We start from the raw sequence: 24493 nt of genomic DNA, 5'->3' as shown, positions 1-24493 counted from the left end.
CTATATACTGTACATCTCAGGAATGAGGTCTGTTTGGCTGCTGGGAAAGTGCAGATAAAAAACAGGACCAACAAGAAAGTAATTGACCAGCAAGACCCAGATCTGAACTAGACCTTCAAACCCAGATAACCATTAATTTTCACAGACCGTCTCGATTGAGAACAAAAGTACATCCACTTCCTGGTATTATCAAAGGACTCAATGTTAGTCTTAAAAATCTCTCTCTCTCTCTCTCTATATATATAAATAAATATATATCTAGAAGATCAAAACATGGATATTGTTTTCTTAAGGATCACCGCGCTCGTGCCAGCACACCAGCATTGCAATGCAGCGCCGGATGATGTAGAATCTGGCCCGCTGCTTCTTCGCCAGATGGCTGCATCTCTCGCCGAGACATGATGACTTGCACGTGTCCTGCACGTGCTCGCCATTGAAGCTTCTCTTGCTTTCCTCCATTGCAGCCACCACCACCAGCGCCACTGAGAGAGTTTCAGTAATTCCCTCTGCCCGCAGTGGCCAGCGTATATATGTATATATATATGTATAGCAGTCCCCGAGCTGAGAGGGGTCCATATATATAAATATATTTATTTTGCTTTCAAATTCTCATTAGGGTTTTAATTTAGTCATGGCTTAGCTTTGCTTCTTCATTAGGGGTAGCTTGCATGTGCAGTGGCAGTACTATATAGAGGTGGCTTGAGATGGATACAAATGGCGACCATTGCTATCAACACAAGCTGTCACTTAAATAATTGTACCCAGCAGTAAAGAGAGTGGCCTCCTGTTTTCTGGTAATTAAAAGTTACCTGAAGCTGAACATGATGATGCACACACACACACACACACATATATATATATTCTTTTATATTTATAATTGGTTCTTACCCATTTGCAGTAATATTTATATATGATCTGGGTTCATGTTATTTTCACTACATTTTTGCATAAAAACTGAGAATCTGATGGGGACAAATCTAGGGTTTGTGGGTTAGGCGCCAAGCTTGGTCTTCTTCCTCGGAAGTGAATTATTGAATAGTGAGAGGTATTGCTCAAAGGAGTTACTAGTACTCTTTGACACTTTGTGCACAGAATGCTGAATAAATCCCTTTGATTATTTTTTTATGTTTTATGGTTCATAATTTATTTTAAAGTGGAAGAAAATAGGAATTTTAAAAAAACACTAGTATTTTATTGAATTTTATTTTTCATATTATTAAGAAAAATAAGTTAAATTAGAATGATTCCGTTTATTAGTCGTGTGAGAAGAAGATTAATCGAAAATATTGTAAAAAAATTGAATAAAATAAATAAGTATTTACCATAATGGGTAGAAAAAATAAGAAAATTTTAGTGAGAAACTTTTATTATGCTGGTCTTATAAAATCACATAATGTACAAAAAATGAAAAAAAAAATTAAATTCTCTTAAATTGTTTTTTTAAGATTTAAATTTAGTAATTGTTTTTTTTAAAAAAAGAGCATTAATCATAATGACAAGCGATATCAATTATTGTGATTTAAATAATATTAGCGATAATAAAATATTATGATTTAAATTTTAGGGATGGATTAAAATTATTACGGTAAATACTATTTTTTTTTTGTAGTTATTAAAAAAATTATTAACTAGAATTAAAAAGGAATATAAAAAAATAAAATTAATTAATACAAATTAAAAAAAAAAATGAAGTAGTAAAGTAGCGGGACTGCAAAATGCAAAATCTCCCAATGGAGCCGAAAACTGTCCCAAATCCCTAGAACGGTAGGGCTGCCGACCACAGAGAGAGAGAGAGAGAGAGAACGAATGACTGTCCGACCAGTCCTGCCGCCGACACTGCATCATCTCTGCCGTTCCCGCCCTCGCCGTTGGTGCTTCTCCCTACCATTTTCTTGCTCCTTGCCATCAAATCTTTGGGTAAGACTCTCTCTCTCTCTCTCTCTCTCTATGCATTTGAATCTGTGTGCGTCATTTACTTTTGGTCCATTTTCCTATTTCTTTGTGGATTTCTGATACGCGGTTTTTTTTGGATGGCCTGTTTTGTTGTTGCCATTTTTGATTGTTTGCTCTCGTGGGTTTGCTTGGTGGTGGGCTTGTTAAGTCCTGGTTGTGTTGTTTTCTGGAGATGTCTTGCTCTGTTTTGTGTGGTGATATGTAGCTGATTTTAAGTTTCAGGGTTTTTAGTGTTGGGTTGCTATGTTTTCTGTTCCTAATTAAAGTGTTGATACTTATCTGGAAATGAGACTAAAATGCCACTGCGACGTTTGGAATTACGATTCCAGGGAAGAAAAGAAAAGAAGGAAAGGGGTTTGGTGTGGAAACACAGAGACTAGTAATTTCATTTTCTTTTCGTTTTCCTTTCCATTCTATTCCAAAATCCTTATTCTATTATCTTTTAGCTATTTTCCTGTTTTCTAATGACTTTTATTATTATTTCTTTATTTTTTTCTGAATTAGTAGTCCATCTAGCAAAGTGGGAGAAGAATTGAAAGTTACCTATTTGGCGTAGGCCGCGTAGCTGCATTTGGAGTTTGGACTCGGAGATTTTAGTTAATCTCTGGTGTTTTATGACCTGTAGGAACGAACCTTTAGACCTGCAGGCTAGTAGTGGAGATCTTATGTTCAACTTCTTAACCTCTGGGCCATCTATTAGTTAATGTTTTGAACGTTACAGTGCTTCATGTTGTGGGTGGGATTTTAGTGGGTCTGCCATTCACACAAATAATGGATTTGAGCAACGAGGCAAGAATTGGTTGGTCCTTATCCTTGGTTAAGATTTTTGTCTTTGTTCCATCTTGATTTGGGAAATATATATAACCTTTTCCTTTTTTTTCCCTCAAGAAGGATGTTTAAGGGACTTTAATTGTGCAAAGGTCACATGAACTTCTCATCCACGTGGAACCATGGAATTAGCTTACCAATGCCATTTGGGTGAAATGTGTTTATTCCTGTTAAAAAGAAAGTAAAAGTTTCCATTTGTGAAATGTTTATTCATAAAGAGGTCTCTGTTAAAGTTGCCAGGTCAGTGAAATGCTTGTTCATCTATTATTTCTTGTAGAAAATGTTCCATACAAAGCATTCCAGTTGAGAGTTTTAATCCTTGTAGGTATATGCTAAGTGTTAATATGGGCCTTGTCGTATCCTATATCTGTGTTCGAATGGAATGGAACATCTGCTAGTTTGCAAATCATGAAATCTGGGATTGATTGATTGATTTCAACCCTGAAAGACCAATCAAAATTATAAATGTATGTTTTGAGTGGAACAAAAGTACCACCAATACTCATTATGTAAAGGCCAGGATACTAGATTGAAGAATTTCGTTGATTTCTCCTTGCAATTCAAGTTCCAACCTTGAGCCTCCAATCATTTAATATAATTTTCTTAACAAGACAATACAAGAAATAGAAAACTGAGGATTTAAGACTCTTTTCAAATTTTCTTCACAGGAATTTAAGAGTCACCCTCCTCTTCTGGATTTGGCCCTCTGATCGAAACAAATTAATATAAGATATTCATAAAACTCTTGGAATTTTTGGTTTGTGCATTATCAAAGAGAAGGTACTAAAATGCTCTCGTTGAATTGAAGGTAGTCTGCCTTTGTGTGTGTTGTCCCATATGCCTATGCCTATCTCTGACAGTTTTTGTGATGCAGGAGCATATTCTTTGATTTATTAGTACTGTTTTTATTTTCCTTATTTGTTTAGCTTATGGTTAGTATTTGTATTTTTAACTTTAGTAAGTTGTCATGTGACTTTTTAAATATAGATGGATTGCTAAGACTAGAAAGCAGCCTTTGTGATCAACTATTAGAACTTATGACAGCCTTATTTTCTAACTCAACGTTTGAGCTTTTATTAAACCTAAATTTAATACTATTATTTCATCTGTGAACTTACACTGCTTTGCTCTAATTCTGCACTTATTTTGCTGTCTCTTCAACTCACAGTACCATCATTTTGTGGCTGCAATCCCATAATGTTGGGCTTGACACTTGGTGGGCAGATGCTTATCACTCTTGTTCAAACACGTCCTGCTATTTTATAATCCAGTTTCAAAAAAAATACTTATTGACACTTTGCGAATGTCCAATTCCATGAAAAGAATAGAATGCTCTTTAGTTAAATAAGTTAATGTTATAAGTTTAACTGTATGTTCTGGTATGCTGTCTTTGCCTTTGGGGACCAAAACTGCAATTGTCCATATGTGGAAGTGTGGGTGGCTGATCTATATAAGTTTCTTAGAGTAAGTTGGGGATCAATTATAAACTTAAAAAAAAGAAAAAAATACGAATGTAAAACTGTTGGTAACTTCTCCTATAGCCCCTTTTTTTTATTTCAAGAATTTTAAAATTCAAAATTTTTTATTACCCATGGATTTATCTATCTTTATCTAACTCATAGATGGAAAAAAGGAAGAAGTCTTGTGCTGCAAGCATGTCAATTGTTTTACAATATTTCCTTAGTGTATGTTTCGACTATAATCAAGGTGTTGTTTAATGATCTAGAAAGAAGTCTTGTCATTAATACATGGGAACCACATTCATCAGACTCTAGCAAGATGCTGCTGAAATATTGACTGAAATATTTGAATTTATCAATGAAGATTCTACTCTTGAATTCAAGGATTAGTCTTTTTTTCTTATTTGGAGGCTGGAGATTAGGTAAAAAAACAAAGTGGGATGCACTACTATATTATATCTTTTGGTGTACTTAACACAGTTTTTGCAGGGGTCCCCCTGTGGTTGAAATCAATGCAAAGTTGAAACCTTTGCAAAAATGTCATCAGCGTTCTTCAAAACTGTCAAGCAGGTCTTCCCCACAAGCCACGCTTCAAAATCAAGCCAAGAAATTGCCAATTTGATCTCTAAATTCCTAGTCAACTCAGCCTCGAAAACCCTCCCTATCCCCCCCTCTCTCCTTTCCAATCTTAATTCTCACACAACCCACCTTGTGCTCGCAAACCCTCAAGTGCCGGCTAAATCCTGTGTACGCTTCTTCAAGTTCCTCCAAAACAAACCATCTCTGACTTCCAATGAACCAAATCTTCAGGCTCATGTGACTTTGGTTTGGCGCTTACTAAAAGCCCGGAACTTCATTGAAGCCAAGAATGTACTAAACAATGTCGCCCTTGATGACGATCTCAGACGCCCAGTTTCAGAGATTGCCTCCTTACTGGCACAAGATTGCCAAGCACCCAAAATTGTTTCGAAGCTATTTGATATGCTTTTTAGGGTTTATGCTGATAATCAAAGGTTTAAAGAGGGTCTAGACGTGTTTGAGTACATGAAAAATCATGGGTTTGAGTTGGACGAGAGGTCTTGTATGGTTTATTTGGTTGCACTGAAGAGACACGATCAAGTGGAGCCATTGCTTGATTTCTTTCAGAGGATGCTTGAATCTGGTGTAATAATTACTGTGTATTCAATGGCCATTGTGGTTGATTGCTTGAGTAAGGTTGGAAGGGTTGAGAAGGCCAGGAAACTGGTGAAAGAAATGGTTGGCCAAGGGATTAAACCCAATGCATATACTTATAACACATTATTGGCCGCTTATATGGGAAGTTTGGATTTTGGGAAAGTTAAGGAGGTGTTGAATGAGATGGAGAAGGAAGGAGTGGCCTACAATGCGATAACCTATACTGTTTTGATTCATGGGTGGTCAGGCTCGGGCAAGATGGAAGAGGCAGAGAAGCTGTTCAATGAAATGCTTGAGAGGGGTATAGAGCCTGATGTTCATGTTTACACATCTTTGATAAGTTGGCACAGTAAGGCGGGAAATATGAAAAGGGCTTTTTTATTATTTGATGAATTGACTGAGAGAGGGCTTATTCCTAATGTTCACACTTATGGAGCTCTGATTAATGGTCTGTGCAAGGCTGGACAGATGGAGGCCGTGGGAGTTTTATTACAAGAGATGCAGCGCAAGGGAATTGATGTGAACCAAGTGATATTTAACACATTAATGGACGGGTACTGTAGGACAGGGATGATAGACCAAGCGTTCAAGCTGCAGGTGTTAATGGAGAAAAAGGGACTAAAGGCTGATGTGGTTACTTATAACATAATAGCTTCGGAACTTTGTAACTTGAGCCGACATGAGGAAGCGAAGATGTTATTGTGTACGATGGTAGACAAGGGAGTGGCTCCAAACACAATGAGTTTCACTACATTGATTGATATATACTGCAAGGAGGGAAATTTTGTTGAAGCTAAGAGGCTGTTGAGGGAGATGAAGAATAAGGGTGCCGAACCTAATATAGTCACATATAACGCTCTAATAGATGGGTATAGTAAGAAGGGGAAGATGAAAGAAGCTCATAAGCTAAGAGATGAAATGGAAGAGAAGGGCTTTAAGCCAGATATTTATACATACACATCCCTTGTGCATGGAGAATGCATATATGGCAAGGTAGATGAGGCTTTTAAAATATTCAATGAAATGCCAGCAAAGGGGTTATCCCCCAATGTAGTGGCTTACACGGCTATGATTTCGGGCTTGTCAAAAGAAGGGAGATCGGATGAAGCTTTCAGATTGTTTGATGAGATGAAGGGCACGGGCCTTACTCCCGATGACACAGTATACTCCTCACTTGTGGGCAGCCTTCATGAAGTAATGCCTTAGCTTCAAGCAATTCCAACTGCGAAGTGCACGCCATTTCTTGCCTCTGCCACAGAGATATTTATCTGTCGATTTGGTATGATATTGCTGATTCATGTCACCTGTACATCCAGTATTCATTATATATGCCAACCTGTGAGCTCTGCTTGAAGTTTCGTGCTTAACGAATGGGGGGAGGTGTTATTCTCCCAGGTGCAGTCTACTTAACCAAAAAGGAGCTGAACTTCTAGTGTAGGAGGCTTTGAGTTTACAAGAAGACACCTTATTCTAGTTTGTCATGTTGCTTCTTGTTTATTGACAAGCATGTGTAGTAACCACAAATTCATGTTCTTCCACCTTTGATAGAAAAGCAATGACAACAGAGAATCTTCATCTGAAGTGGTTCTGTTTTCTTAGTCTTGTATCAGATTTTCTCGTCGTTGGGGAAATTACAACAGCAATCACGAAGCCTTAATCCCATGTGGTGGGGTTGGCTACATAAATTTTAAACTTGCAGTTATCTCTATCCATGGCTATATATCCTCACTTGTATACGCCTCACTTGTAGTCACCACGTAGGATATATGCCATAGTGTTTAAAGGTTCCCATCAAGTTTTATGTAGTCTTCCTGTCTTTATTTTCCTACAAGCCGCTTTCTTTTTATTCATTTGCCTCAATTGTGCATCTATCAGTCTTCTTGTCTTGTCATGTGTCTGGACTATTTTATTTGTGACTCCCACAACTTATCTTCAACGGATGCCACTGCAACTTTATTATCATAGTGAAACAAAGTAATCTTAAACCGAACTGGTTGAGGCTGCTGGTAAGCCGGTTGACACTGCTGTCTTTCTTCATGTGAAATTTTCCAAATGGTAGATACTTGGAGCATGTAGAGTTCTTGTGACCTAAATATCTGCCAATATAGCAACTGATTATTCTTATATAATCTGTTGGGGATTGTTCTTATCCGAATGTCTGGTGTTGGGGATATGATGATTAACTTGTATTGATTCATAGGGTAGAATCGATAAAAGGGAGGCTAGAAAAGCTTTCCATCATGTATAAAACACAATACCCAACTACAAAAACACACTACCAAGACAATGAATTATTGAAGCAAAATTGCATGGAAGTCTGCTTACTCACATCAGTAGTCAAACGAGTTTAGTGCACAAAGGCAGTTCTATTGCATAAAGCATGCATGGTCTTGTGCAATTTGCATTCAAACCTATATACAAATTCACTGGATTTTGTTCTGTTTATATCTCACATCACATGAGCTTCTGTGTGTACCAGAAAAGCTAGCCAATTCCTCAGCTCAAAAAACTTATTTTGTCTTTATAAGCTTAGATGACAATGCCCGAAGAAGCCAACTACTTTCTTTCATTCTGTTGTCCATAATCCTTCTCTTAGCCTCCTTTGTTTTGGTCTCCCCAGAGGAGGTTCTTACAGCCGGTTGAGGACTGCCCATCTCTGCTGGTGCGTCAACAATCCGGTTCACCATCGCCAATACCTCGCTCATCTTTGGGCGCGACTTAGCATGTCTGGTCAAGCACCGGTTGGCAATAGAAACTAGTTTTTTTACCGACTTGAGAGAGCCAGTCCAGTCAATCCTAGGATCCAATATCTGTGGAAACTTCTTTGAATCTGAGACGTATGGCCTTATCCAATCCAATAGCTTCTGCTCATGCTTGGGCCGGTTTTGGTCAAATGGGCGTCTACCTGTGATGAGCTCATAAATGAACACCCCATAGCTCCATACATCACTTTTGTATGTTAGATGCCCCGTCTGAACGTATTCAGGAGCTGCGTATCCGAAAGTTCCTACAACCTGATGAAATTTTCAAATTGAGCTTTAACGACTAAAGACTAAAGACTTTAATACTGAAGCAATTAAAAGAAAATTATACATGAAGCATTGTCCAACAAAAAAAAATAAAAAATTATAGACGAGAGAGATCGTTCTCTTATTTACATCCCCTGAAGAATACATCAGTCTATATGGATAAGGTCCTTAAGGGGTTTAAGTTGTAGAAGCAGCCTCTTAACAATTTGTTTTCCTTTAAATAAAACAAGGGAAATGCTGTACATAAATAATACGATCGTCTCTTGACACTCACACAATGGGAGGCCTGTCCCGTGTCCAATAAATAACAAATAAACAGATCGAAAGACCAGAGTACATGATTGAAACAAGGGTCCAGAAGAACAGACTACCCTTGTTAATGTAACATGTAAATGGAAAGTAAATTATTGATGTCAAATCCATGGTAGCCCAAATGGTTGAGCATATAAATGGTTCAACAACTTTTAGTCTGACACACACACTCATTAAAGTGCAGAAAGAGTACAATGAAGGTCTAGAGCTCTAAGCAGCTTCTACTTAAAAATCAAAGGCCAAAAATGAATTCAACAAATTTTCTTTAGTCTTTAACAACCCACCTCTTTTACCATAAACTTCCTCCAATCCATCCATTCATCTCACAAATGCATCTACTGATCTTATTTTATCATTAACTATTGGTCTTCTTCTCACATATTTAATCGCGTATTATATATCTTATTTTCAATAGTTGCCACCACTTTAACCTTGTTACAAATAATTTCAATTTTAGTTCTTTCTTTTCTTATATGATTGCATATCCACTTTAACATCTTCATTTTATTTACACTCAAATTTTGCTACTACAAAAAAAACACACACACACACTTTGCACATCTTGATACTTAATTGCCCAATGTTTTGCGTCACATAATAAATATGCACTTATGACCATTTGATATAACTTCCCTTTTGGCTTTAAAAGGATTTTACAATAGTGTAAAATGTATGAATATTTACACTTTAATCATATTGTCTGGATTAGGTGGGTAATGTCTTCAATAATCTCATCTTCTTTTTGGATATTGAACTGAGATTTTATCTCATAAACTAAACTTTTTTAGGAATAATTTGATCTTCAAATCCAACTATAACATCCACACTTCTATTTCTACTAAACTTACATTCCATATACTAGATTTTAAGATGCACAACCAAACTCAAATAAAGGCTTATTCCCCAACTTTATGGGCTCTGACTATTGATAATCTTTCTCTGTTCTGCCCTATAAGGACCATAATCCAGCCAAACCACAGGATGTCTTATCTTTGTTTATGGGCTCTGACTATGGATAAATTTTCAACTCAATTTAATCTTGATCTACCATTACCACACGGATGTTATGAATTTCCTAATGAGGATTATCAGTGGGTCTCTGTTGTGCATGCATGTCCTTAATCATCCCATTGATTTTCTCTCATTTCAACTTCAACAGATGCTACCTGCATAATCTCAAAGATCCATTCATTCCTAAGCTATCTTACTCAACTTCCACACATCCACTTTAGCATCCTCATCATCTTCTCACGTACATTCATTTCAGCGATGCATTATTGTTTCAAGAGCTAATTTAAAAACTACAGTTACTACTAGGAAATATAGGTTCAATTGAAGCATGAGTTTTGGTTAAGCATACCGCTGTTGAAACATGGGTTAGTCCTTCTTCAGGGCCCAATCTAGCCAATCCAAAATCTGACAGCTTGGCGTTCCATTGGTCATCCAGCAGGATGTTTGACGATTTAAAATCTCTGAAGATTATCTAAGAGCAAAGTAACAAAAACATCAGTTTGAAGTTAATAAATCATCTGAGATAATATACACTAACAGACAAATAGAATAGAATGCATTACAGTCATGTTATATTAAACTTTATGAAGTGGTTGTTCTCTATGAATAATCCACATCCATGAAAAGAATACGGAAAACGTAATCAAGCTTTAGAGTGAAAAGAATCTACCTGGAATTCCATTCCTTCATGCAGATATGCTAAGCCACGAGCAGCATCTTGAGCTATTTTCAGCCTCTGGGCCCACGGAAGAGGTGTCGATGATCGAGCGGACAGATGGCTCTCAACACTTCCATTGGGCATATATTCGTAAACCAGGAGCCGCTGCATGCCCCTTTCGTCATCTTCAGCGCAGTAACCCAGCAGTTTGACAAGATTTGGATGCTCAACCACCCCAAGAACGTTTACTTCTGCAACCCATTCCTTGTGCCCCTGCCGGCGGCAACAGAAGGTATAAACCATACAAGTGTAAGAGCAAATCATCACTCTAAAGAAAGTTACTTATGTAATGAATAATGAGGCAAAGACTTCAGTCCCTTTAGCTCCTAGCTATGGTTCTACAGAATAGATGCTCTAATTCTGCTTGCAGAAGACTTGGTCCTCAGTTACTACACCATCCATGTGCTGCTCATTAAGGTTTAATCTCAGCTAGCATAGTTCCATTAATTGTTCATCTCCTTCATATGTTAGTTCCAATGCTTATTCTATGTTGTTCTAATTAAAAGAAAGATTCCACATTCCAGTTATCATGTTATATAAGAGAAGTATGAAAGGGCTTGCCCTTGCCTGCAGTCCGCGTCTTCCTAGCTGTTTCACAGCAACATCAAGTTTGTCCTCTGGATTTTCAGAGCTCTTGATGACACCCTTATAAACACAACCGAAGCCGCCTTCTCCGATTTTGACAGTGCGGCTGAAGTTCTTCGTGGCCGCCTTAAGCTCGGAAACTGTGAACACTGAGAGATTGCTGGGCCTCTGAGACAAGGTCGGGAAAGTGCTCCTCACCACGGAATCTGCACTCATGTCTGATGCATTTTGGGAATTGAACTCAGAGCTGGAGCCCTTCATCTCAAACTCAGTAAATGTAGAGTTTGAGGACTGAACTGACATGGACTTTGTGTTCTTAGTTTCATCCTTCTTCTGTTCTTCCTTCTTCTGTCCAGTGGAGAAATGGAAACACTTCATAGCCTCCGACAAAGGCCACATAAACAACCACTACAAATCCAGATGTAGAACAAGGGAATAATATCGAATCATCATCAGTGAACTGAAACAGAAAGGCAGACTGATACTATGACATCATGGCAAGTTAAGAAAGGCATGATGAGCGAGGAAAATTTACAAATCACCAACATATCAAGAATCGAACCAGCAACAACAAAAGAATCAGGAGCTAGTCCAGAAACGAGAAATTATGGTGTATCAAATTCAAACTCAAATCTTACTTTCAGTCATCCCAACAAGAATTGACAAAAAGCCCAGGAGGAACCCAAAAGGCAGTATTTATTAGGCTGGCTGAAGAAACCCACAAAACAGTCGATTATCTAGATAACCTAATTTTGATTTCATTGATTGCTGAGATCAAAAGTAAGTAAAACGAGGCCAAGAAAGGTAAAGGGCACACAAATTTTAGTACTGGACGTATTTGTCAATCAAAGTTTCCTAAAATCATCACAACCAAAAGTAGAGCCAAAAATCAAACTTCTTCATGTATATACAGCAAAGAGATTCACTGTTTCTGTACACAAATCATGTGATGTGCCAGAAACATAAATTCGAAAAAGAAAAAGGAAAAATAAAACCCACCTCAGAGTTTCCTAATCTGGTATCAGAAATTGGTTTCACCCCCCTTGTCTGCGGATGGAAAATCCCAATTCTTGAGAATCTACAAGAAGAAACCCAGAAAATAGAAAGACCCCAAAAGCAGAAACAAGAGGAGAAGTCCTCACACGGCGTCCGGAGGTCAGCTTACCAACAAAATGTGAAAGAAGACCATGTAGAAAAAGCAAAAAAGAAGAAATATATATATATATATATTATAGAAGAGGCTGAAAATCCTTGTACAAGCACAATCACAGGAAAGTTACAACACTGAATTTGAATACTTAAAATGAAAAAGAATGATATCTGGGCGAGAAAGTCTCAGGGAAACAGAGAAAATGAGAATCCTGAGGTCAAAATCACCGGAATTGAAAAATAAGATTGGCCCAAACCCAGCTGGCAATAGTTGACATAGTCAAGCTTTGAAGGAGAGGAAGGATCGGCGAAGCATTCACTGACAATGACTGAAGTTCTTTTTATCCGATCAACAGATTCGAGAACTTCATCTGATCATACAACATAATCCTTTCTTTTTCCTTTTGACTCGTTAAAAGATGAAAGTTGGGACATCTGAAACATTAGAAGATGAATTTAGTGGTTTCGGAAAAACGAGGCTTTGGTTTTAGGGTCAAAAGAACATGGAAATTAGCTAGCTTTGGTGATGATGAGAATTTAATGAGGTTGTTATGTTGTCAGTAAGGCCATTATTATAGGATATAGCTTCTCTCACCCTGGTTCTTGTGCTTTTTGGTTTCGTTGTTAATTATATATATACATACATATATATGTGTATGTATGTATGTATTCTTGTGCCAAAAATAAAAATAAAAATGGGTATAACTTTTATTCCCTAGAATGGTGAGTGCACCTATAATACTGTGCATGTGCATGTGTACATATGAACTGATGAGAGAATAAATGTAACACTTTTTTAATCTAAAGTAAGGTATTACTTGATCATAGTAAAGTAATGATTATAATTATAAGAATACATAAAATTAAGGGAGAGATGTATCTGGTCAACTGTATTTTGTCTTTATTATTGACTTGCACTTTTGCCCAGCCCAACTACCCATCTTGACTTTGACTTGGCATCCCGAATTGTGACTGAAAAGTAAAGTGGAATTCCGACCAGAGGAAAGTACACGGAAGATGGATCCAATTGCAGGTGGGGATGTCATTTTGTAGCTGGCGCTGCTCCAAAGCCCAAGGTGCAGAGATAGCCAAGGTATAAATTAAATTTTGATTATTAGTGGACTTGAAATGGAAATTGAGAGCTGGCCTAATTGGTTCAACCCATTATGGGCTTGGGCCAGCCCATGGGAACAAGTTACCAAACCCAGACAAAAGCCCTACGCTTATTGTTAATATCTTTGATTATATTCTGTGTATAGTTTAACAATAATAATCTCACATCTAAGCAGTTTTAACCAAATTTTATTTTTTCTCTCTTTTATTACAAATTTCCCCGGTCTCATTTACGTAAATGAACTTCTATCAATCTTTATGATTTTTTTTATTTATCTTCTCCAAATAAACACATATTTATCATAATATTCACTCTGAACTATACTCTATTTAATATACATTGATGCTTGATATTATATTTATATGAACTGAATTCTCTTTTTTGAAATGACCGCTATTGCGCGGCCCCCGATACTTGTGCTCTCGATTATGCTAGAAAAGATAAATTACATGTTGGGTCTTTGACCTTACGTAGGGCGAGAATCGAACTTATAACTCACTGAATTGATATTAACATATTATTCATCTAACAACTCGACTTATGCCTTGAAAGCATGAATTCTCTCTTTTTGTCTTGATGGTTGTTTCCAAACAACAAAATTAGTACCCATCCGAAGTGCGTCGGGTCTGAGCCATGGATTCATGCATGCCACCCAAGAGGAAGCATGGGAGAGAATTAATAGGTGGTGGAGGGTAGGGGCCAAAGTCTTATATATGTGTGTGTGTGTGTGTGTGTGTGTGTGGCAGCTTAGCTTAGCTTAGCTTCCAGCTAATAGGAACCTGCAATATGCACGTGCGGAAAGCCTGGTTTCAGCCCCCAATCAAAGCATTGGTCGACTGAAATTTATATACAACAAGAGTAGTTGCACATGTTCTAAGTCAGCCATTTCTTCCAAGAGTATGAAAGTATGAATTTTTCATATTTTTTTTTACAAATATTTTGAATAACTAATATGCTGATTTCTACTAAGTTAAGATGCAGCACACTATGTTCTTATTACTTGGATTTTCTTTAATTTTTTTCTATTAAAAAAGGGGGCAACCAGTTGATGCAAATACAGAGACATATAGATATATATATACATATACATAATGCTGGCCAGTAGGCTGAGGTGAATGGTGGTGTCACCAACCAGCTGTCTCTCAGTTGAGGGGCCCAAACCTCATGTGCTCCCCATTCTCTCACAACTCTCTCTCTCTCTCTCTCTCTCTCTGTGGCTCTAATCTTCCAAGAAGCTTCTTTCCTCGAAATCATCAAGCCGAGCTTTCTCCTGTTGGTGTCTTATCACTTGTGCATGTATGATCTTACGGCACATGCTACTCTAAATAATGTGGAAAATATTTTTTTATTATATATAACCTTTACTGATTTGTGGTGTTCATTTCACCCATCAACCAGCTAATCCACTCCAGAATTTGACCATGAAGCAGCTAAATGCGTGTGTGAATGAGTGTGTGCATATATAACTGCCGGCAAAACTTCAGAAGTGAGATGTCAAACTCAAGGATCTCTTTGCTTCAGCCAACCAGTTACAGCACTAATTTGTCCCCTGGGATTCAAGCATCTCTCTGCAAATGTGTCGGCATAAACACAACTCCCCACCAGAAAATTGGAAGTGATCAGAAACAGTGCAACTCATCTGACATATATGGTTGTACTAAATGAGAAACACACTATTCACTCACAACTAGTTTAATAAGAAAACCCAAATGCTGGGTTAAGAGTTAGAATACTAGTCACAACACACAAGAACGTACATGAAACAAAACAACAATAACATTTTGCGTTTTAATCCGCAATGGGGGATGATTATATGAACCTTAACTCTTTAATTATTATTTTATTTTAAAGTTATTGATAAAAGATCAAACAAATTTTTCGCTAGTTTTCAGTTTGTTTATGCAACCCTCCCATTTTATCCTGACTAGAGAAGGGGTGGAAAAAACAAGAAAAATATTTTTTTATATTAAACAAACTAAGCCCAAGTTTTTATTCATTATTACACACAGCTTAATAACATATCAAGTCTTTATCTCTCTATGTGTAATTAGCATAAGACATGGAACCCACATCATAAAAATAATAACAGGAAAGGATATTCTTGCAGAGTTTTCACGAGAAAAATGCTACTAGATGCACAATTGAAAGCCCATAGAAAATGTTTAAATGTTTAAAACATGAGCATGAGCAGGCTCTTCTTCTTTTCCCCTATTCTGAATCCATTTCATCTATTCGATTTCAACTCCATGCCAGTTGTATTGACCATGTTAGACTAGACATATCTATGTAATGTAAAGGGTTTAATCTTATTCTTCTCCCCTCGCATATCCTCTCTGCAGTCAAAGCATCAATCTCTTTTCCCCATTTGATACCGCTCATCTCTCTTTCATTCATGTACTATCAGTGGTCAGAGAGCACATGTTTAAATGTTTAATACATGAGCATGAGCAGGCTATTCTTCTTTTCCCCTATTCTGAATCCATTTCATCTATTTGATTTCAACTCCATGCCAGTTGTGTTGACTATGGAAGACTAGACATATCTATGTACTGTAAAGGGTTTAATCTTATTCTTCTCCCCTCCCATATCCTCTGCAGTCAAAGCATCAATCTCTTTTCCCCATTTGATACCACTCATCTCTCTTTCATTCATGTACTATCAGTGGTCAGAGAGCACAGAAATCAGGACTTGTTCCAATCCAAGATGGAAGGGAACTGTACTGATCCCTACGCAAATAACAATGGTACGGACTACACATTTAGGATATAGTACAGTCCAGGTTAATAACCCATAGAGCTTGCACATATCGTTAGAACACAATATATTCATTAGTTGATGGCTAATCTCATCCCTCATCCCCACAACCATAAATATGTTCTCCAGCTCTGCCAATTCCCTAAATGAGATGATTAAATGCAATTTGCATAAACTTAGATGAATAAATTAATCAAACTAGTTGGCTGTTTGGATATTTCAGCTGAAGTGCATCTCCTTTTTTAAGTGCTCCAAAACCCCGTTTAAGTTTATTGTACATTATATTTTACAATATCCATGTACATGGGAATTACATTACCAATTATGAGTGGGGGTTGCACTTTGCCCAAGGAGTTCATCCCATCCCTCTTTCATATTTTATCAATTTCAGTCTCATCTTGTGGGGTCTCCGTCTCTCTGAAAACTTTCAAAGATCAGTGACTAGCCTTGTAAAACTATAATTCTAAAAAGAAAAATGATCATCCCATGCATGTTCGTACAATTTCGTATAGTCATATCAAGAAGCAAAATAATAATAAAAGGGGGAAGGACGTACAGGATGGCAACGCGCAGAAATCAAGCATAAATGAGATATCGCATTCACATTAATATAACACTCTACCCTTAGCTAGCTATCATGTCAACCATTTAATGCTTTCAAAACAACTCTTCTATATATATGTAAGACCTCATTCACTTTCTTGTTCACCACAATTCCACGTATCTCTCTTCTTGCGAATGAAGATCACGAAGGGCAAGTTTCCAAAGATATGCCTAAAGAAATGGCAAAAGATGAGCAGTAGAGTCATACCTTCTGGAGGCTGTGAATGCTGCCACCAATGGGCTCTGTGGCCTTCCATGCAGGAAGAGAAGTGTATTCCAAGAGATGTTCCAAAAGGCCACTTGGTTGTGTATGTAGGAGAAGATTACAAAAGATATGTGATCAACATCAGCTTACTGAAGCACCCACTCTTCAAGGCATTGTTGGATCAAGCCAGGGACGAATACGATTTCAATGCTGCCTCAAAACTCTGCATACCTTGTGATGAGAACATCTTTCTCAGCGTGGTCAGGTGCGCTGCATCTTCGCAGGATCGAAGAATCTTTTTGTGCCTATGATGGATCTCTTGATTCATTTGTTCTATGACGCGCACCTCATAAATTAGGATGACCATGTATGTAGCCAGCCATATATAACCTGTTCATACTCATCAAATTGTAGTATATTTTACTATCTAATCTTATCAATGTATTTCGGCCCCAGAAGAAGGGAATGCTGTTCTTATTCATTTTCCCGTTTCCAACGCTTGCTGAAAAGTGAAATGCAACTAAGTAATAGCCAAGCAAAAAGTGTCCAATTTTTCCCAGCCCAAAGGTTGAAGAATGCTACTGAGGCTTATACCTATAGTCACTAATTATGGTTGCATGAATCCTTCAATTACAGCCTAGCTTACATGGATAGAAGCCTAGAACTATACATCCTTGACAATCAAACCTAGAGCTTAGTTAAAGCCCAACATTGAACGAACAACCTGAAAAAAGGGCAGAATCATCTAAACAATTGCATTCGATTCGGATTTTCCCTCAAAATTGTGCAATAGTAATCATATTTAACATAATATATCACACGATTGATTATTTAGTTAAAATATTAGGATTACCAGCCGAAGTGTAATGATAGGACCTTACTTTGGGTTTATGGAGTGAATTAGTAGAAAACCTTGAGATGATAATCCTAAACCAGGAGCAAGTCAGCAAAAGACATAGGCAATTAGTAGAAAACCAAGCACTTCCATGTACGAGTAGGTGAAACCTTGAGATGATAATTTGATGCATAAAAACCAGCTATTCTCCAGGGGAGTGACAAGATCTTGTCACAAATAGATCATCCACAACAATGAATATATATAAACCTAAATACCTAATATGCAATCTTTGATCTTAGATTGGCACAGTGGGCCTCACCCCGGCCCTTCAGTTTCCTCTCATATTCAGCCTTTAACCTAAATTGGCAAAGGGCGCCTCCCACCATAGCATCCTTTTTCCCTCATTGCATCATAGATGGGAGCTTCAGTTATAAAGCTTCCCAGGAGGCACACCCCAAGATGGATAAAGGAAATGGGTACCAGATAATAGTAAGACAATTCCAAGCCAACTGATGGGGAAATGGTTGACCAAAAAATTTTGAAAAGATGACATGTGGAACACTAAAAGTGCATATACCTCCAAGATGCATGTCATTAACATTCTTACCTCCCACAAACCCACTTGAGATGTCAATGTGAATAAGAATCTTATTCGTCATAGTCATTGCCAAACCCAAACTAGAAAAGGAACTTAACCTTCCTGCAGAAAGAACTTGCTCTTAATGTGACGATAACTAGAGCATTTTCAGCTCCAACCCCTTGGCTGCTTCTGAAGGTTACAATTCAACATGGCATAAAACCTCAAGTCTAGCATAAAGCTGTAAATGAGAAACAAATTATCATTGTAATTACTGTGTCTCTGACGAGGATGCAAACTTGGGAGTATATCCTCTGGCTACAAGAAAGGCCTGAACAAACACATGCTTTCCCATGGAAAGCCATAAAGCAAATGCAAATCTTGATTGCCCGTAACAGGTGAGGTCAATGCACAAAGGGGAGAAATCTTGCGCAACAAAATAAAACAAACCAAAACCACCCAGGCTCATCCAGAAAATGAGCAAAAAAGGAAATTGGTTCAAACTTGAGGACCAAAAAAATAAAGAGAAACTAGAGCATTTGACATTCATCAGATGCATCCACAATCATATTAGAATGAGGAGGACAAATCATTGTAAAGAAAGTATTATCCATTAGCTGCTCCAAAGAGGTTACCAGTGAACTTTTACATATAATTTACTAATCTAAAGGAATACAATGTAATGATACCGGGGAACCAGTAACACAGCTCTAATTAATTCCCATGTCATTTTAAGGAATTCCATTTTTGCCATGTGCATGCACTTGGATGCACAGGCTCATCTACTAAATATTTCAGGGGCCAAGAGCAGATAAGAGAACATATACAAACCCCATTGGCACCAACAAGTTTCTTTAGATTCAACCTTACAGGTAAGGCGATAACTTCACATCCTTTCCAACAATCACCAGATTTAGCACCATGAGTAGTGATAAAGAAATCCTCTCGTTTGCTCTTGGTGCCTTTGGCCATTCCAGGCTTCTTAAACCATCCATAAAACATTTTCATACTTGAACATTTAGACGGCTCAATAGGATAACTGTTAACAAAGAAGCCATGTGAGCTTGAGCCAATCAACCATTATGTCTCGGCCCTGATCAGTTGGCATGGTTCTTGCTTACCTGAAGACCACAAATGCACATGTTTAACTGTTACTTTTCAGCAGCAGTTGTATTAGCACAGGCTGCAGAGATAAAAGGAAATTGAACTATAATCTAAATATAAATACATATACAGATGGTGTGCCTTGGAGAACTCAAAGATAAAAGGAGCTGAACAATTCATTTGAAGAGTTGCAGATGAATAGAATTGACATGATTTTTCATGCAGCATCCATACCAACAAAAACAAACGAGAACAGATTTGCAATTATATGTTACCTTGTTACCACTACTGTGCATTCAGCTACAGGCTAGATTTGAGTCTGGAAAACTGAAATTTTGTTGGTGGATGAATCATAAATTTGCATGGAATCAACCATAATTCTGCAGGAGTCAAAAGCAACCAAATAGTTACCGGATGTGTTTCCAACTAATTGGCCGTCATAGGTGGAACAGACCAAGACAGTAAAGGTCCCACCATCGCAGGGTGGAAATATCAGATTTACATGGCCTTACCCCTACTAACAAGGTTGTTTCCAGCTTCAAACTGTGGACTTCCAGTGTGCAATGGAGCAAACTTAGAGCCATTAATGCCTGGCTCTAATGCAAATGTGATTCAGAAAATATTCTTACTATATAGTCACCAGCATCAATGCCACCAGTAATGTGCATTAAATGTAAGTCATTGTCCCCATGCTTCAATTTGACATTCCACAAATGGTTATTCCTGTAAAAGTGTTTCAGTTTTTGGTTGCTATTTACCCACTTTCCAGAGTTCCTAGTGTTCTGAAGACTGAAGTTGGTCCATATTCATAAATTAACCATCAGAGAGAGATTAAGGCATTGGGCAACTCAATAAATTTTTATTGGCCTCCTAATAGGTGATATTGCTTAATTGATATTCTGAAGCAATGATTGAGCATTTCTTAAAGACATTAGAAGGATGGAAATAGCTAAACAAGATGACTTAATTTGATGAAGAGTACTCAACCTAACTTCACACTTCTCGTGTCTAATTTTGTTTTCTTGTCAGTTAAAAAGTTGGAGAAGCTTGAAAGGAAAATCCTCAGCATGATTAGAGATGGGTTTAAGACTTCAAATATCACCAGGTGATGAGAAATCTGAGGGTCTTAGGCTGGAGGCAGGTGTTAGGGCTTACCAGTATGGATTTCAGAAGTTTATGAAGCATTCATGCAAGATAGTTGTGTAACTTGTGTTCCTTGCAAGGTGCATAGAAAGTTGATACAACAAAATTGCAGATGTGGTTTTTGCAAGATATCATGTACAATTTCCAGGATCAAATTCTGATTTATGTTTCAATATTTATTCTTTATTGTAATCTATACTATACCATTACTAGCATGACTTTTTTAACAAAAAAACTTGTAATATAACAGATTGACCAGGCTTTATGAAAGAACTATTATCCTAATAATATTTAGACTTGGTGAAACCTTGAAAGGGTATATAGTTTAGGCCCATGGATAGTAGAAGCTGTCCAAGTATCTTCACGTTCTGTTTGAAGATCACATTTAAGAACAAGATAGAATGGAAAAGCCCAAGCTCCCAACTGCATTATGCTATCTATGTCATTCATATTTAGTAGGGGTTGAGATTATAGGACATTGAGAATGTGATTTATGTAAAATGGGTCAAATCTTGACAGAGTATCTCATTAGGTGGGCTCACTAAGGGCATGTAGACCCTGCTAAAGTTTGTGGTTGTTAACAGTCTAAACACGGTTGTCAGATATGGTTCGTTTCTTAAAGACTGTATCTGTCTCTAGGATTATTCAAACAAGAGTAAATTAAAGCTATGTTTGTCCAGGAGTATTCAAGCATAATTATATTATCAGCAGATTATCCAGTACATGCTGGCACTAAATGCACATAAGACTATGGTTCCCAGCAGGAATACTTAATTCAACAGAGCACACATATAGCAATACAATCCCATGGGAGAAGGGTTATTGTTCATCCAGATAAACCAAAGGAGCACAATATGGGAACAAAAGACTGATTTGACTCTGGTTTTCCCCCAACAGCACAACCATTTCTTGGTGTATACCCCAAAATACATCTTCTTGTATTGTTGCTAGATAACACAGGAATTTAGTGTCAATCATCACAGGCATATGATGGATGTTGTGATAGATTTCTTCTCACAGAAAGTTTTTTTTTTGAAGAAATTTTCTTTCATTTAGAGTAGTATAGTGGCCATGTGTGATGGCCAAGTTTGGTGCCACATCAGCCAGTAGCCATAACCAGTTGATTTGCCCATGACACACACACACATGTATATGTGTATGTATAAGGGTGAGACTTGGTAACAACAAAATAAGGTTGTTCTTTTGTAACTAAAAGGTTACGGATTCAAGTTGTGGAAAAAGCCTTTTTGTAAAACAAAAGTAAGGTGTGTACAAAAACAACCCGCCCCCAGTCCTCAAAAAGCAGAAAGCTTCAGGTATTGGGGAGGCCCTTTACACACCAAACAGACATCATTTCACATCTTATTAAATGGGAAATAGGAGGTATTTTTGGTGTTTACTGCCCCTGATCAATCATGGAGATGGAAAAAATTGTACCATTGCCACTATCCTTACTTGTATAAATAGATGCCCAAACATGGAGTAAACAACTTGCAGGCATTTCAGAGCAGTAATCTGAACCAGAATAAACAACGAGGAGCTGTTAGTTGGACCAGTAGTTCCTGATTTCCATAAACCAAGATTGAATAATACTTGGATTTACAATCCCATCTGGAAAACATATGACACGAGACAATCTTCCTCAGCTCAGTTTAGCACACAAGGAGAGGAATAATTCCTTTAGATTCCTTTACCTACCAAAACTTTTTATAAAAAAGGAAATGCCTTTGAAGCAGAGCATCCTAAAACTTCTAGTGTGGGTGATACAGGAAACCAAAATCATTAAAGGAGTTCGCAGCACAAAGCTTATACCAGACAATTCTAAGATAAAAATATGGGAACGCTGAAAGCACAAGAAGAAGAAGAAATAACAGGTGTCACAAGTACAGCAACAAGAAGAGATAATACAAGTTGTCAGAAAAAGTTGCTGATTAGTTTCATTTAGTATATGACATCACTCTGCCATAAAAGAAAGAAGCATCTCTTGATTTATGTGCAGTCTATTCCATCAACATCACAAGTTACAGCAGTAATAAAATGTCAAAAGAATAATAAAGCAAAAAAATAGAAATGGCCAGAAAGTATTTTGCATGTTGGTTTTTAGAAAACTATATTCCATCACTTTGAACATTGGTTCCCTATTCTATGCCATTAACAGCATAAGCAACACCAAAGGTGAAAGGCGACTATTCCCTTACAATATAATCACCCAGTAATACATTTACTGCAGGGTAAGAGTTGCATGGGAACCAAGATGGCTACAAAATTATACACATGAAGCATTGTTGTGGGACAAAGTAAACAGAGTACATTGCTTGTAATCATCAGAAAATGATGGCAGTTCTGAATCACATATCGACTGCAAGCAACACAATGAGCACCAAAAGATTACCGCTATTGTGCCATTGTAATTGAAGTTTGGCAGCAACCCCTTAATCAATTCCCATTCAACGATCATCTACGGCCTTGGATGAAACCCTCCAACTCCCTCCTCCCAAACGTCCCTCCAAGAGATGTTGCATCCTTAGATCTCACGGCAAAGTAAAATATCAGCCAAGCTACCATGAAATAAACCTCCATCATTGATTGGAAAGCTGTTGCAAATAGCTTCCCAAAATATCGGGCCAAAATCCATCTTGTGAGCGATCCACAAAGCATTGACTCCAAACATTTAATGATGACAGCCTGCTTAAACATTGTTGATAACAAATAACACCCTTCCTTCACAATTTCTCTTCCAGTCCTCCTTGTGTCCACAATTGCAACCCATGAATCCACAGCAAAAACAAACTCCACAATCAGGTCTAACAAAAACCACGCATACAAAAACCCGGCAGTCTCCTTCTCAAACCCCCGAATCCATGTAGACATAATTGAGAAAGGCATCAACTTTAACCTCACAAAAATCTTAAAAAATGAATACTGATCTTCAATTTCACCAAAGTACCAAAGACCAAGAAGCTGGGTAAGCGCGTCCTTCACCGCCCACCTCATAAGAATCAACCCAGACAGCCTTTTGAGGCCCAAATTTGAACCATCCCAAATTGTCCCAGCCAACGAGCGGTACCTCCCTAATATATGGTTTACAACTACAAGAAAAACGATCCCAATAACCCAAGAATAGGTAACTAGAAACCCTAGAATTACATAACCATATGCACAAGACAACAAACATACAAGAAAGAATAAAGCCGATGCGTCGCGCTGCCTGAGCTCCAAACCCTTGATCAAGAACTGCAAATCCACAACCCTCTCCTCCGCCTCATCTTCACCATTCTTCATTGAATGCTTCACTTTACTCAACTCATCGTTGTTGCTTTCGTCTTCTATGGAACGCAATTTGAAAAACAAACCCGAGCGGAAGATTTCGGAAACCCTAATTCCATTATCAGCGACAAAATCGGAAAACCCCAACCGGGGGTCGAAGTTGCCGAGAAGCACGAAACTTCCATTAGGAGGGGTCTTGGGGTTGACAGAGCGCTCGGCGTCGTCATCACCTGAGAAAAAGTCGTCGCCGAGTGTGCCGACGCGAGTAAGGTGGAGGAAGGGGCGGCGGCGACGGCGGACGGCGGAGACTTGGGAAGAGTGGAGGGGTTTCCCGGCCATGTCGAGGCGGGAGAGTAGAGATCTGAGGGAGGGGTCGCGGTCGATGAAGGCGGTGAGGAGGTGAGTGCCATTCTCGACGTTGGAGCGGAAGGTGAGGATGAGCAATCCTAGAAGAGCGAATGCAAGGAGCTGAGACCAGAAGATCGAGCTCGAGTGTTTCAGAACTTGCGCCGCCGTGCTCGACTCGAGCTCCGGCGGCGGCGGCGGCGACGCGTGGTTGTCGCGCTGACTGTTCATGGCGGTTTAGGAATCAACGATCTATCGATTTTACCTCTCTCTCTCTCTCTCTCTCTCAATTTTGATTGATCGACGTGAAAGGCGTACAGAG

The 24493-nt window shown here is 38.1% G+C and overlaps 5 protein-coding genes across 9 annotated transcripts; 2 read left to right on the top strand and 3 right to left on the bottom strand.

Annotated features, from left to right (window-relative positions):
- Positions 1 to 266: 266 nt before the first annotated feature.
- LOC127791205 (small polypeptide DEVIL 16) lies at positions 267 to 499 on the bottom strand. The gene has a single exon (XM_052321055.1). It carries the CDS (start codon positions 457 to 459, stop codon positions 289 to 291), a length of 171 nt encoding a protein of 56 aa, XP_052177015.1. The 5' UTR covers positions 460 to 499; the 3' UTR covers positions 267 to 288.
- Positions 500 to 1717: 1218 nt separating this feature from the next.
- Positions 1718 to 7125, top strand: LOC127789904 (pentatricopeptide repeat-containing protein At2g32630). Its single transcript, XM_052318989.1, has 2 exons — positions 1718 to 1917; positions 4731 to 7125. Exon 2 carries the CDS (start codon positions 4779 to 4781, stop codon positions 6621 to 6623), a length of 1845 nt encoding a protein of 614 aa, XP_052174949.1. The 5' UTR covers positions 1718 to 1917; positions 4731 to 4778; the 3' UTR covers positions 6624 to 7125.
- Positions 7126 to 7640: 515 nt separating this feature from the next.
- Positions 7641 to 12690, bottom strand: LOC127789905 (serine/threonine-protein kinase PCRK1-like). Of its 2 annotated transcripts, none has more exons than XM_052318991.1 (5): positions 12072 to 12690; positions 11055 to 11532; positions 10440 to 10700; positions 10119 to 10241; positions 7641 to 8431 (listed from the first exon to the last, which is right to left on the bottom strand). In XM_052318991.1, exons 2-5 carry the CDS (start codon positions 11469 to 11471, stop codon positions 7928 to 7930), a joined length of 1305 nt encoding a protein of 434 aa, XP_052174951.1. In that variant the 5' UTR covers positions 11472 to 11532; positions 12072 to 12690; the 3' UTR covers positions 7641 to 7927. The 2 variants fall into 2 exon arrangements, with proteins under 2 accessions (XP_052174951.1, XP_052174950.1); XM_052318990.1 differs by having other exon boundaries at positions 11055 to 11480; positions 12072 to 12688.
- A 4002-nt stretch (positions 12691 to 16692) lies between these two features.
- LOC127790700 (uncharacterized) lies at positions 16693 to 17444 on the top strand. Its single transcript, XM_052320315.1, has one exon. The coding sequence runs from the start codon at positions 16741 to 16743 to the stop codon at positions 17206 to 17208; it is 468 nt and encodes a 155-aa protein (XP_052176275.1). The 5' UTR covers positions 16693 to 16740; the 3' UTR covers positions 17209 to 17444.
- Positions 17445 to 18904: 1460 nt separating this feature from the next.
- Positions 18905 to 24493, bottom strand: LOC127789899 (uncharacterized). Of its 4 annotated transcripts, none has more exons than XM_052318980.1 (4): positions 22952 to 24493; positions 22015 to 22074; positions 19692 to 19796; positions 18905 to 19433 (listed from the first exon to the last, which is right to left on the bottom strand). In XM_052318980.1, the coding sequence occupies exon 1, from the start codon at positions 24400 to 24402 to the stop codon at positions 23014 to 23016; it is 1389 nt and encodes a 462-aa protein (XP_052174940.1). In that variant the 5' UTR covers positions 24403 to 24493; the 3' UTR covers positions 18905 to 19433; positions 19692 to 19796; positions 22015 to 22074; positions 22952 to 23013. The 4 variants fall into 4 exon arrangements, with proteins under 4 accessions (XP_052174940.1, XP_052174938.1, XP_052174936.1 ...); XM_052318978.1 differs by lacking the exon at positions 22015 to 22074 and adding an exon at positions 19929 to 20139; XM_052318976.1 differs by lacking the exon at positions 22015 to 22074.

Source organism: Diospyros lotus, chromosome 14, assembly GCF_014633365.1.
Source record: "Diospyros lotus cultivar Yz01 chromosome 14, ASM1463336v1, whole genome shotgun sequence".
Taxonomy (NCBI): Eukaryota; Viridiplantae; Streptophyta; class Magnoliopsida; order Ericales; family Ebenaceae; genus Diospyros; species Diospyros lotus.
This window is presented reverse-complemented; position numbering and strand designations above follow the sequence as displayed.

Excerpts from the sequence above, each read along its gene's own strand:
- LOC127789904 (XM_052318989.1), top strand. The coding sequence starts at position 4,779 with ATGTCATCAGCGTTCTTCAAAACTGTCAAGCAGGTCTTCCCCACAAGC.
- LOC127791205 (XM_052321055.1), bottom strand. The coding sequence starts at position 459 with ATGGAGGAAAGCAAGAGAAGCTTCAATGGCGAGCACGTGCAGGACACG.
- LOC127790700 (XM_052320315.1), top strand. The coding sequence starts at position 16,741 with ATGCTTTCAAAACAACTCTTCTATATATATGTAAGACCTCATTCACTT.
- LOC127789899 (XM_052318980.1), bottom strand. The coding sequence starts at position 24,402 with ATGAACAGTCAGCGCGACAACCACGCGTCGCCGCCGCCGCCGCCGGAG.
- LOC127789905 (XM_052318991.1), bottom strand. The coding sequence starts at position 11,471 with ATGTGGCCTTTGTCGGAGGCTATGAAGTGTTTCCATTTCTCCACTGGA. Across the intron at positions 10,701-11,054 it reads TAGGAAGACGCGGACTGCAG|GGGCACAAGGAATGGGTTGC; the intron begins GCAAGGGCAAGC and ends TGCCGCCGGCAG. Across the intron at positions 10,242-10,439 it reads ATGAAGGAATGGAATTCCAG|ATAATCTTCAGAGATTTTAA; the intron begins GTAGATTCTTTT and ends CTTTGCTCTTAG.